Raw genomic sequence first — 12,946 nt, forward strand, 5'->3', positions numbered from 1 at the left:
GGGCTTTAAATGTCAATACCAGCACTTTGAATTGGGCCCGGACCTGGACTGGCAGCCAATGAAGTTGTAAAAGGACTGGCGTAATGTGATCTCGCCGGCCAGTCCCTGTTAATAACCTTGCTGCCCTGTTTTGCACCAGTTGAAGTTTCCGGACCGTTTTCAAAGGCAGCCCCACGTATAACGCATTGCAGTAATCCAAACGAGAGGTTATCAGAGCATGGATAACTGTAGCTAAGCTATCTCTGTCCAGATAAGGGTGCAGCTGGTATATCAGCCTGAGCTGATAAAAGGTGCTCTTTGCCACTGAGTTCACCTGTGCCTCAAGTGACAGTTCTGGATCCAAGAGCACCCCCAAACTACGGACCCGATCCTTTAGTGTAGGATAATGTGTGAAGGGGTGATGCTCATTCCTAAATATGTAGTGGAAGTATATCAGAGGGATATGTGAAATTGGACTTTGCTGTCCGTTGTCCCTAAGTGTTTAGGAACACATTCCTGCCCTTTTCACACTTTTTCACCATGTGGAAACAATTTTCAGTGGCAAGTGTGAAAGAACGGCCCCTAAGTGGTCATAATATCATGAAGTTCCGTTTTTAAGAAGTGTATGCAAGGCACGCTTGAAGACCGTGCATATGGAATCTTATAAATTAGGGATGGCTCTAGCCAACATTGTTAGGTATGATGGGAGTTGCAGACTAACAACATCTAGAACAGTGGATTTCAACTGGTCCAGACCTGAAACCCACCTCAAACTCCCAACCTGCAACATGGGATCCACTTTCACAATTTTCTCCATGCCCAATGTGATGGCAACAGCTTTCCTGCGGCCTACTTTTGCCTCATGGACCACCAGTTGATCTAGAAGGCCACACATTCCCTATCTCTGTCATAACTGCTTGAAATGAATCATATAAATAGTTAATTATAGTAATAATTCATGGCACGTCTGAAGTGATTGGGAAGAATTTTGGATGTTCTATGTTCTACAGAGATGAGGTATTTATTTGGGATATCTCCATTCAGCTTCTGCTCTCTCCCTTTCCCTCCGCCCCAACCTCTTGTTTTCAGATTATTGGCAAAAGCAACACTGAAGGTCAGTCACTAAATAACTTCTATAGTTATCTAATGCTTTTAAGTAGAGTGGCTGTCATGGCTGTTTGATGGATATGTTTTTGTAATTACGATCCTATATGCAGCGAGCACACTTAAGATTTACTTGTGATGCATAGGATTGTACTATGCGTATCTTATAGTTGAGCTTTTTTCATAAACTGCTTTGAGACTTTGGGTTGTATCCAATGTTATTCTAATGTAAATCCCATTCATTTCAAAAGATCTACTCTAAGTAGGACTAACATTGGCTATAACACCTTGTAGAAAAAAGACCAATTATGGGCACCAGGTTGGGGAAGGCTGTATTATATAATCAACTACAACTTTTGTTGATTCCTGTGGGCCCCTTCCGCAGGATGGGAGCACTCTTCTCAGCCTCCCTCCCACCCATTCCCTGTTGCAGTAATACCTTGTAAGCCAAGTTACTTCAAAAACTGAACTATGGATTGTCCTAGGGATTTGCACTTACCTCAGTATCTCAAAAGCCACATATAGTTGTGCATTACCAAAATGTATTTAATTAGTCAACAAGTAATCGATCAGTTAAACATTTTGAGGTTCTAGTAAAAATGCTGCAAGTAATTTAAACTTTAAAAATGTCCTTTTAAAGTCAGTATGCAAAAGATAGTCCTCTTGTGCAATATGATAAAACTCTGGTCAAACTGATTGGGGGAGATTGCAAATCCAATGAGTGAGCTAGCAAAGCATCACTTAAGTTAAGTAGTCTTGTTCACCCTCTTACCTGATAATGGCTATTTACCTGTACACCCCTCCCCCTTCCGAACTTATTGTTTTAGGCAGAAGGCTATTGCTAGACTCCTTCGTTCCGTATTTGGGACATCTAGCTACTGAACCTAATGTGACCTGTGCCCTTCGGCAAGAGGTTAGTTTCAAATGAGGAATATGTAGAATGAGTTCTTAGAAGCAACATGTTAGTGACTTATTTCCTGCCTCTTCTCTTCGCATTTCTTCCATTCACTGCATCAAAGGCTCTGAGGACCTTAAACACTCTGTTGGATAATGTTGGACGAGAGGAAAGAAAGAAATTTGCTGTATCTGAAGAGATGTGTCTCCTGACGTAAGTAGGTTTGTAATACAAGGCTGAACCCTTGTGTGTGTGTGTGTGTGTCCTGCTGCACTCTCTCTATTAGATGCTAGAGAAGAGTGTTTTGTCTCCCATCTTACCCGGAAATTCCTATTCTTCCTGCTTAGCAGAAACTTGGGCTTTTGCTGAAGTACAAAAGGGAGGAAACAGTTAACGTGGGCTATCCTGTGGCAACTTTGCGCTATGGAAAGTGCATGAGCAGAAACCAGCCAGGGCACCTAATTTTTACCACTTGCCTCTGACTAGCGCATCCCTCTGTAGTTTCCAACCTGTTCCACAGGGTCATCCCCTCCCCCCCCATCCCCTTTGAGGAACAGCCCTTTGGATGGCATGAGGGACTGTTCTAGGTAAAGAAAGGGATCAGGAAAAGTCCAGTGACCCACCTTGTGTAAGTGAGAGTGCTTTCCGCTAGTGCAAAGCTGCTATTGGATACAGCCCAGGGTTGCCTTGTTTGCCTTGTTAATAGATTTGTGTGCCTGTTGCAGTGAGTAATAAAGGCGGTAGGAGGGAGGTCATTTGGTTGTTGTGACCCTAATCTGTAATTTTTAAATTAGTTTTTATTGTAAAATTTCAACAAGAAAAAAAATATAGTTACATAGATTTGAATACATCAAATATCAGTTTCAATACATGCATATGAAATGTATTTTCATTCTCTCTCTCTCTCTCTCTCTCTCTCTCTCTCTCCCTCACTCTCTCTCACACACACACACACAGAGAGAGAGAGAGAGAGAGCATACTAAGACAAAGGCAGACTACTAAATATCTGTATGAGTATCCGTATACGACCTGTTCAAATGATGGAAGCATTGTTAGGTCCTCAGTCTGTTGCATTATAGGAGGTTGTAATATCAATCTTTAGCTGTCAAAAGGGCACAGAGAATCCATTTCTGTTGACTGTAGGGAGCTAATTTTAGAGGTCATGAACATCGGTAAATATTAAAGAGTGTTTCAATAGAAAGTTTATCGATATAATAATATTTTCCCCCAAACAAGCAACTGTTAGGCTGTCAAACATGTGGTTAAAAGAAGCATTGGCTGCGTTACACCTCCAGCAATTAGCCAACTTAGACAAACCCTTATTAAAGTCACGTTTTTAACTGTAATCTGTCATGTTGCTGTCAAAAGAATACATTGATCAATTCTGGCAAAAGATCCTGTACTTTCCTCTCATTTTATTTCATTATATAAATTTTGATCTCTCTGTACCACATATTTAATACTCAAATTATCATTTTCCTCTCCCAAGGCATAAAACTCATTATTGGGTTGTGTTGTTTCAGGAAAGAACTTGCAAAAACAATTCTGGATGTTGGTGGTAAGATCCTTCATATCTTGGTCAGGGCTGGGAAAATCCCAGGTACCTGTTTTGACTAGGCATTAGAAAACTGAAGCTAGAATTTAAGAATATGACCGTTTTAGAATCCTGTGAGAGCTGATACCTTAAAACTGATGCTCATTCTCTTCCTCCAAACCTAGGCTGACACAGAGTAATTTGAAATATTTTTCCACCCCTAACTTTTATGTTGTTCTGAAATGCTTGTTTAACGACGTTGTTCTGAAATGCTTGTTAAATGCTGTGATTGTGAATTTTGAAAAAATGCTTCTATGCACAATCCTGTTGTGCCTCTGTGCTTGCAGGCCCACACTTGCACAACAGGGCTTTTGTGGTTATAAAAGTAAGCCAAATGGGCAGAAACGTTCATTTCCAGAACAGGTCAGGTCAGCGGAACTCGCAGATGGATGTTCTATTGTCCTGACCTTTAATCGCTAGTTTCCACGCTTTGTTTTAGAGGCTCAAAAGCTCCATTGCGCAGGTTGTGGGTCCTGCAAGCACAATGGAACCATGGGATATTGCCCACAGGGATATATTCAATATTAGTCTTAACTTAAGTCCCATTCATTTCAATGGATCTACTCTTAAGTAGAACTAACATTGGCCACAACCCACAATGCACACATCATTTTGTTTACTTGGAGCTGGAATTGTTGTGTGTAAGAATAGGAGCTGTGAAGTCCCAGTTCACAAATCTCAGGTTGCTCATGTACTCTCTCAGCATACTCTAGGCAATTTTTCAGCCTCTGGATGTAGAATTAATTAGTGATACTGGCCTACGTCGCAGGGTGATGGACGAATGAGTGAGTTAATGTATGTAAAGCACATTGAGCATTTATGGAAAGCACTGGTGATTTTGTACTAGTGAGTGGAAAGTGGAAAATACTTCTGCTCAGGCCGAGCGGGGGAACCTGACTGTCACCAGTCCCCCTACTTAGTGCAACACTCTGTGTCGCATCCTATACTGTTCTGGAGGGTCCCACAACCCCAAGAATCTTGCTTTTGTGGGGACTGCATTGCATGGATGGGATCAATGAAAATCTGCTGCCTTACTTTGTACAAGTGCTTTCTGCCACCGCTGGATACAATTCTGTATGAATACTAAGCATTTAAGAGATAGAATCGAGCTTTCAGTTTAATGGGGAAAGCTTCTATCACTGATGGAAATAAACACTGGTCTCTTAGTTTTATATCTGGTCAAACACTCAGAGTTTGCGAGATTTGGGAAATGTTTTCAATGCTAAGGTGAGAGAGTTTCATTCTTCACAGTTCCTCTGTCCATGCTAGTTACCTTAAATATCTGATAAGCCCCATTATTGTCGTTGTCATCCTCTTCCTATTGTGTTGCAACTTGGATAGAATACCTAACTGAGGTTGGGAGAAATAATTTCAGTCTGTTTCTGATGCTGCTAAAGGACAAGAATTAATTGATAAGACAAGTATTTTGCAGTATTCTGAATGTAATCTCTGTCTGTATTTCCCTTCACCCCAGCTCCAAACATGACTATGGAGGGAAATGTAATGGCTCAAACTCACTTCCACTGCTATTCGTATTTAGACTTGAAAGTATTTATGGTAGATTTAAGAGAAGGGCTGAATTTAAGGAGAGTATAATTTGAATCTTAGGATGAAGAATGTTTTAATTTGGTTGTAGTCATGTTTAATTTGAAATGAGTGTGCTTTAGAAATGCTGTGAACAACCAAGACTTTGTCAGATCTTTCTGCATATTCATGGCATTTTCAGCATCACATTCTTTTGAAAAATGAGATCTTTCATAGCAATGATATTAAATCAGGTAAGGTAATTGTGGCTAGCTCATTCTCATGGCTTTTAGGGGCCGAGAGTGACAAAGCATTGTTGAATTGTGGCCAAATAATCTGTGACATTCACATATGGACTGACTATGCCTAGTATTAGAAAAATCTCAAAGAAAATCCTCAAAATGGAGCACTGCCATAATAAATTCTGTTTTATTTCAATAAGACCTAAATAGAAGGAGGCGGTGGTTGGAAATACTACAAACAAAGTTGGGGTAAACACCCTCCAACCACAAGCAAGAAAACAAATAGTCACAAAAACTGTTTAAATAAATGCCGTTTGTGTGTGTGTGTGTGTGTGTGTGTGTACTTACAGATTTGTGAAATAGAATTGGGGCAGTGTAACGTAACTTGCCAATGAGAATAAGATATATACATTTATTTCAATAAGATACATAGCAATAGCTGTAAATTTCCCTTTTTCCTTTTGGTAGAACGATTCCCCTCCCCCCCCCCCAATCCTGCCAAATAGACTCTGTTGAACGCTGAATAGAGTAGTTCTTGGGGGAATCCGCACGTCGTACTGAGATCGCTTCTAAGCGACCCCAGTGTGGCGTGAAAGCGATCGTGTAACTTGCCTTTGGAAGAGCCGACGAAGAGACATCCTTCCCGCCGCCGCTGCCACCCGCAGACCTCCTCACCGGCTGGGACAGAGAGCTCGGGGGAAGAAGGCAGGGTGGAGAGCTTCTTCCACTCTCAACCCCGCCTTCTTCAGCCGAGCTCTCCTCGCCGGTCAGCGAGGAGGTCTGTGGGTGGCGGAGGGAAGGACGTCTCTTCGTCGGCTCTTCCAAAGGTAAGTTACACAATCGCTTTCACGCCGCACTGGGGTCGCTTTGAAGCGATCTCGGTACGACGTGCAGATTCCCCCCTTGATTTAACTTTGTGCTGGGAAGGAAATGTGTTCCTCATTGCTTGCAGAAGTTTCTTTGCAAATGGATTGCGGTGCTGAGCATGTTGCTTTGAAGAATTCTTCTCTCTGTCCTGCAGACTATGACATCCAGGTTGCCATTGTGGAAGCTCTGTTCAGGCTGATGTTGAAAAAGTGGAGAGATGACGTTGTTCACAATTGGTTTGAAGATCAACACCTTGTGAAAGCTTTTAGAGAAATCAAGGATAGAGATTTTGAGACGGTAAGGGCTTTTGAAGAACACCTTGTGAAAGCTTTTAGAGAAATCAAGGATAGAAATCTAGGATACTTCTTGGGCTAGTTTCGTTTCCCCCCCATCTTTTAATGTATAACTGCATTGATTGTATTCTCGTGGAAGTGGGGGGTGGGGCAGAGGAGGAGACAAATCAAACATTGCTGCTTGACTTTAAAACAAATCTGTAGACAATCAATTCTGTTTTGTATTGATCTGGGACACTAAACTGAAATCAAGTTTGCGTTACAAAATGTGTGCACTTTGCCTGGGTTGCCACTCAATAGTGTCTGTGATTTTATACAAATTCTTGAATTCAGCCCAGGAATGATTTTTGGAAATAACTGTCACTCATTTGTTTTACTTCCTTGAAGGATAGCAGAAAATTTCTTAATGAACTGAATGAAAGGCTTGGGGACAAAAGAAGGTAAGGGCTTGTGTGCTCACCTTGAAAGTTTCTGAGCACTCGCTTCGCAGGTTTGGACTACCAGTTGTTCCACAATACTACTGAAGGTGCAAACATATGCATGTTTAGGCAGGAAAACGTCCTACAACTCCCAACATTCCCCAGCCTGAGGCATCATGGGAGTTGTAGCACTTTTTTCTGTCTAAACATGCATGGGATTGTGCCCTTAGTTGATATTTCACTCCCATTGTAGGAGTGTCCCTTTTGAGGGATTGCTAAGGCAAGGTTAATAGGAGGGCGATGTCTCTTTTTTGGGACTATAATGTTATTTGAGTGTCTCAACATGTGGGGCTATGCAAAATTGCATCAGTCTAAAGCATTGAATCAAAAAAGGATTTTAAAGTGTGAACATATAAAGACACGCGATATCGTAGAATATAAATTCTTTCGACACAGAAAGCATCCCTTTCCCCCCAAATCACATTTATTTCATTTATTACATTTCTATATCACCCAATAGCTAAAGCTCCCTGGGCAGTTTACAGTGATTAAAAACCTTAAAAATACAATATTGAACATAACATAAAAGCTACTTACATACAAACATAAACAGACAACCCACACGCACATTATGTTACTGAATAATGTTAAAAATCAACACTACGACATCCAGCATTGGGGGTGAAGTCTTCCAGTGTGAGTCTCAGTCAGTCAGGCATTATGGCACACGGCTAAGTCCTCTACCTATTTGGGATCAGCTAAGGCAGTTACCTTTTAAGCTGGCCCTGCCAAATATGGGTATTAACATTTCTTTAAGTACATAATGAATTATTTCCAAAATTCAGTATTGGGCATCTCAGATAGCAAGGCCTGTCCTGTTATTAATACAAGGGGTGTTTTTTTTAAAACAACAACAACTAATGCAGCTCAACATCAACTGCATTTTCACATTAAATAGTTCAGGTGATGTACTTTGAATGATTTCTCTCATTTGACAATAAGTTGTGTCCACAAATCGGAGATAAATTCCCTTTGAGTTCCATTTACTTCTTAACATACATTCAGACCTCTCTTTGATCAAGCTTCTAAACATCTCAAAAAGGACAAGCTTCTTTTTGGGGTAGGTGGGAAATGGATTATCTATATTAGAAAAAGTTAGTGTAATGCTAATTACTCGAGATCCATCAGACCGATTTTGCTACTTTTTCTTTTAAGCTGAAGCTTGAGCAGTGTAGATGTGCAGAAAATGTTGAAAGTTTGAAAAACCTTAAAGCTCGGGTTTTAATAGCTGAACAGTATGTTTCTGCACCCTGGCCAGGAGCCTGAGGCGGTTGGGGAACTAAAGTTCCTACATAGTTCTGCCACGCAGGTGTGCAGGGAGAAAATCAGAAAGGTGGGGATGGAGGGTGGATCTTGGGCTCTGCAAGTTGAGCCTACTCTCGGAGCAGCTACATTGGTGGCAGGAATGGTGGTGGAGGCGGTGGCGGCGAATGCTCTGAGGCGGCAGCAGCTGAGAAAAAGAAGCAGCCCTAAGGAAAGCCAGGTTTTAAAATGTGGGGGAAGTGGGCTTGAGGCCTGAGGGGGAGACGCTAATGTTGTTCAGTGTGAGGATGTGAGGGCATTGAAGGAAAGTAACCTCTGTGCAGCTTCTGGAGGACTGAAATAGCAGGAGTCAAGGGACAGTATGTTTTGCCCTCAGCCTACTAGCGCCCATTAGTTCATGCAGAGTCAGTTAACTGTTACTTGTGTTGTTGTTGTTGTTGTTGTTGTTGTTGTTGTTGTTGTTATTATTATTATTATAAAAATTGTCCATGGCTATCAAAGAAGATTTTAATTATTTCAAAATCTATTTGATTTTACCAGAGAAATGTGGTGTGAGAATCACTGCTGCATGGTGCTCTTCATGGTATTGTGGTAATGTCGGAAGCTGGGTGGAGTCATGTGAGAATGACCGCTTCCTGTGCCAATGTTGCCCCCCACTGCAACGCTGGTGCAGGAAGCCCTCTCACTTGACTTACAAACTTCTGATATAACCTTAGTAGCGTGGAAAGGAGAGTAGCTCTCTTAATGAAGTGTGAATTGCTGATGGAGCATGGAATGAGATGCGGGCCGGACTTATTTTCCGTGACAGATGATGTTGACAGGAGCTGGTGCTGACCTACCCTAAGATTCTCCAAACAGGTGTGCTAGCGTAGGATAAATCCCTGCTTCTCATGTTCAGACTTGCTGTAAGTCATAGCGAACTTAGGTGTGCATAACTACACTTAGTTGGCCTTTTATGTCTTATGCAAGAGCGTCGAGAAATGTAGTTATGCGTTTCTGTGTGTGATAACACATTGGGAGCCATTTGCCCTTGTCCAGTCCCAGTCTTTATCCATACCTCCTGGTTCTGTTGCCACTTGTGGGGAAACTTTTTTACCAGTTTGAGCTGTGCTCAATACAATCCAACCAAATAGGAACATTGCGACTATCTTCTTTGAAGCTGCCTGAATGGGAGACTGCCTGGGAGCACTGATGTTACAAACGGCATCATGGAAATGCCTCTCTACATGCAATCTTTGCTGATGAGTACGCTTTAACCTTCAGATTCTCCCCTGCCCCCACCCCTGGTAGGGATGGGAGCGTGTCCTCCTGGGGTTACACTGGGTTGCTGTGCAGATGCTCACCTACTTTGGTGGTGATGTGGACCTGCAGAAATGTAGCCAATGATAGTGTAGCTCTTCTGGGGAGAGAATGCAACAGGGATTGTGTTTCTGGATCTGTGCCCTAGGATGAACTTTGTTTGTTTTACAGAGTCTGTTCAATTCCGTGTAAAGCTGCGCATGCTGACATGAATCAGGTAATTTTAAAAGGAACAAACATCATGTCATTGTAAAGCTCCAGAATGGTTAATAGAGCCACAGTGTCTTCTGGATATCCATTCTTACTAGTTTGAGGGTGGAGGAGGAGAGGAAGAAAGGACCATTCGTTTAGGGACATTCATTTTTCATTTCCTTTAGCGAGAGGTACGTGGAAGCATGTCCTGGAGGCAGTGCGCCTCTGTATGCCAGTTGTTCGGGGACGCGAGGAAGAGGATGCTTTTGTGCTCATGTCCTGCTTCAAAACTAGCGGCATATTTTAACTTAAAGCTTGTACTTACTGCAAGTTACTAAGTCTTAAGAGAGGCATTTCTACCTGTGAGAATGTGGGAAAACTGCACTAAAGCCAGGAAAACAAGTAACGACAGGTGGTTGGAAGAATGGGGGTGGGGGTAGGGGAGGGTGTGTGGCCATCTGAGGAACTTTGAAGGGCCAGGTTGGGCTCTCAGGTGGGATGGATATGATCCTCAGATCTGAGGATCTCCACCCCTGAGAGCAGGCTGACTCCTAGTCCCATTTCTGGCTTGTTTGATGTGGTGATCATCATCATCATCATCATCATCATCTTGTTGTTACAATTATATCCCAACTGTTTTCCTCTTGGAAGGAAACCAAGATGGCTTACATGGTCTTCTTCCTCTCCATTTTATCCTCACAACAATTCTGTGAGGTAAGTTAGGTTGAGAGCCAGTCATTGTCCCAACGTCACCTAGTGAGCTTCAAGGCAGAGTGGGGACTAGAACCTGAATCTCTCAGATCTCAATCCAACACTCTAGCTGCTACACCACACTGGCTCTCACCCATTTTTTGTTTAACCCTGCGAAAAGTTTGGATGTCACATTAAACATCCCAGGAAAGAATGATTGAAAGCAGAAGCACCGAGTGTGTTCCCTTGTTTATGGCTCTGCTAATTCATGGGTTAAACAACCCATGAATCGGCATTATTTATGAACCAGTTTAATTATGAATTTCTCAATTTTAGGAAAAATCAGTCAGGACTTTATTCTGCTAGGCAGCTAACTTAATACTGAAGCTTAATAATGTGGGGTAAACTACCTTTTATGCTTCTGGTATCCACATGTGCAGTGAAGGTCAGACATCCCTTTTTTCATTACGAAGTGCCTTCATGAAGGATAGTTTATGCTGGAGAAGGGAAGGCTTAGCCATTCCCCCACTGACTGCTTGTTCCCTAAATCTCCTCCTCTAGCTGCCTTGGCCCAGGCGTGTAAAAGCAACAGAGGCCCTCCTGGTGGCACTTTTTAAGGGAGAGAGGCTCCCAGAACGTTGTAACTTGCAGCTGTGTTGTAATGTGTAGCTTGTCTCTTGGGTACCTTAGATCAGGAGACAGGATATTTATAGGTTATCATCTTGTTGTTTTTCGGGAAACAAACAAATGGTTGATGATGACTTCTTTTGTTTTCAAGTTAAATAAACCACCTGATGACAAACTGGAGGAGTTCTGGATTGACTTCAATTTTGGAAGTGAGAGCATTACCTTCTATCTGGAGAACCCTGAGGTATTTTTTTTTAAAAAAAAGATCTTTGGTCTCTTTGCGCTTAGCTGTTCTTGAAAACTTATTCACGATTATCCTTTTTCAGAGTGCGCTTTGGGAATCAGTGAGGTTGCCAAAGGAAGATGTCAGTAGCTACTACCTGCAAGGTGAGACTACAAAGAATATTAATTGCGCTCTAGAAAAATATATATGTGTAAATTGACCTTGCGTGAATCATCTCAGTTCCAAGTATTGCCAGTTATTGAAACGGATACTTGCTATATTAAGAATAATATTCTCTCATATTATTAGAACCCAGAATCATCCATAAAGCTGAATAGTGAGAGATTCAGGACAGATAAAAAGAACTACTTCGCACAGCACATAGTTAAACTATGGAATTCAGTTCTACAAGATGTAGTGATAGCTACCAACTTGGATGTCTTTAAAAAGGGATTAGGCAAGGATACAGCTGTCAATGACAACTGGTTGTGATGGTAATTACTCCCAGTATCGGAGGCAGTATGCCTCTCAATACCTGTTGCTAAGGTACACATGCAAGAGGTGCCATTGCACTTAACGTTTTTGCTTGTTTGCTTCCCATTGGGACATCTGATTGGCCTCTGTGGGAACAGAATGCTGGACTAGATTGGCCTTCGGTCTGATCCAGCATTATTGTTCTTATGATGGACAGGAAGTAGGAAATGCGTTTTGGATTGTGAAATCATTTTGCTATGAAACATGAGGGTTCTGATTTGAGAGAGCCTTTTTCTTGACCTCTGACTTGACTCCATAATTACCCACACTCTGTGGCTACATTGGATTCCCTCCATTCGGCTGCTTGCCATATGCAGATAGTAGTTGCTTTTGACAAAGAGATCAAGGACAGCAGCATGCGCTCCCTCCGATGCTGTTGTAGCTGTAACAGAGAGCTTTGGCTGCTGGATGGTATAATAAATAAGTAAATCACATTCTGGAAAGACCATGCCGTTATCATGGCTACCCAGTACTAGCCTGCTGGCCCTTTTGAAGTGTGCACTCTCAGTCCTTCGAAGCTGGAGATATGGCTTTTTGCTGGTCTGGAAAGGGGCCTGGATAACTTGCGACCACCAACCTGGCCTTAAAGGCCTGGGGTGAGAGAACTATATTATCATCCTTCCACGTACAGCTTCTTCCAGGGGAATAAAGAGTGCCAGGAGTGAGTGCAGGGTTGGTCTTACTATTAGACAGAGTGAGGTGGCTGCCTCAGGAGGCAGATATTGGAGGGAGGGGCAGCAGCAGATGACCCCCTTCCCCCAAAACCTCTAAACTAGCCTGCTTACCTTTAGGTGCAGTGCAGGATGCTGACCCATCAGCAGTGTTGAAGTAAGATTCAGTTGATAGTCTACTCAGATTCTGGAGGTGGATTGGGGCAGGGCGCCATCTTGTCCTTCATCTCAAGCAGCAAAAATGCCTTGAGCTGGCCCTGGGTGGATGGGTAGGAGAGGCTGACGAAGAAAAGGAGTACAAATTGATGGGAAGTGGAGGGAAGTCTTTTATAAGAAATGGTTTGCAAGTTGCTGTATACTTATGTTTATGCAATGTATGTAAACTTTCAGGTGCTACAGGACTGCTTGGGCTAGTTGATTATTATTTTAGATGAGATTTTTGATCTGTGGTGACTCATCCATTAATTTAA

At 42.3% G+C, this 12,946-nt stretch overlaps 1 protein-coding gene across 1 annotated transcript in view; it reads left to right on the forward strand.

Moving 5' to 3' along the window:
- The window catches only part of SYCP2L (synaptonemal complex protein 2 like), a 43,176-nt gene that overhangs the window by 5,774 nt on the left and 24,456 nt on the right, over positions 1–12,946 (forward strand). The window contains exons 6-14 of the mRNA XM_063130018.1: positions 1,069–1,093; positions 1,911–1,996; positions 2,103–2,191; positions 3,502–3,536; positions 6,360–6,502; positions 6,886–6,938; positions 9,711–9,756; positions 11,200–11,292; positions 11,375–11,435. Of these exons, the coding sequence (XP_062986088.1) occupies positions 1,069–1,093; positions 1,911–1,996; positions 2,103–2,191; positions 3,502–3,536; positions 6,360–6,502; positions 6,886–6,938; positions 9,711–9,756; positions 11,200–11,292; positions 11,375–11,435 (631 nt within the window). The remainder of the gene's footprint in view (positions 1–1,068; positions 1,094–1,910; positions 1,997–2,102; positions 2,192–3,501; positions 3,537–6,359; positions 6,503–6,885; positions 6,939–9,710; positions 9,757–11,199; positions 11,293–11,374; positions 11,436–12,946) is intronic.

This window comes from Elgaria multicarinata, chromosome 7, assembly GCF_023053635.1.
Source record: "Elgaria multicarinata webbii isolate HBS135686 ecotype San Diego chromosome 7, rElgMul1.1.pri, whole genome shotgun sequence".
NCBI classification, from domain to species: domain Eukaryota; kingdom Metazoa; phylum Chordata; class Lepidosauria; order Squamata; family Anguidae; genus Elgaria; species Elgaria multicarinata.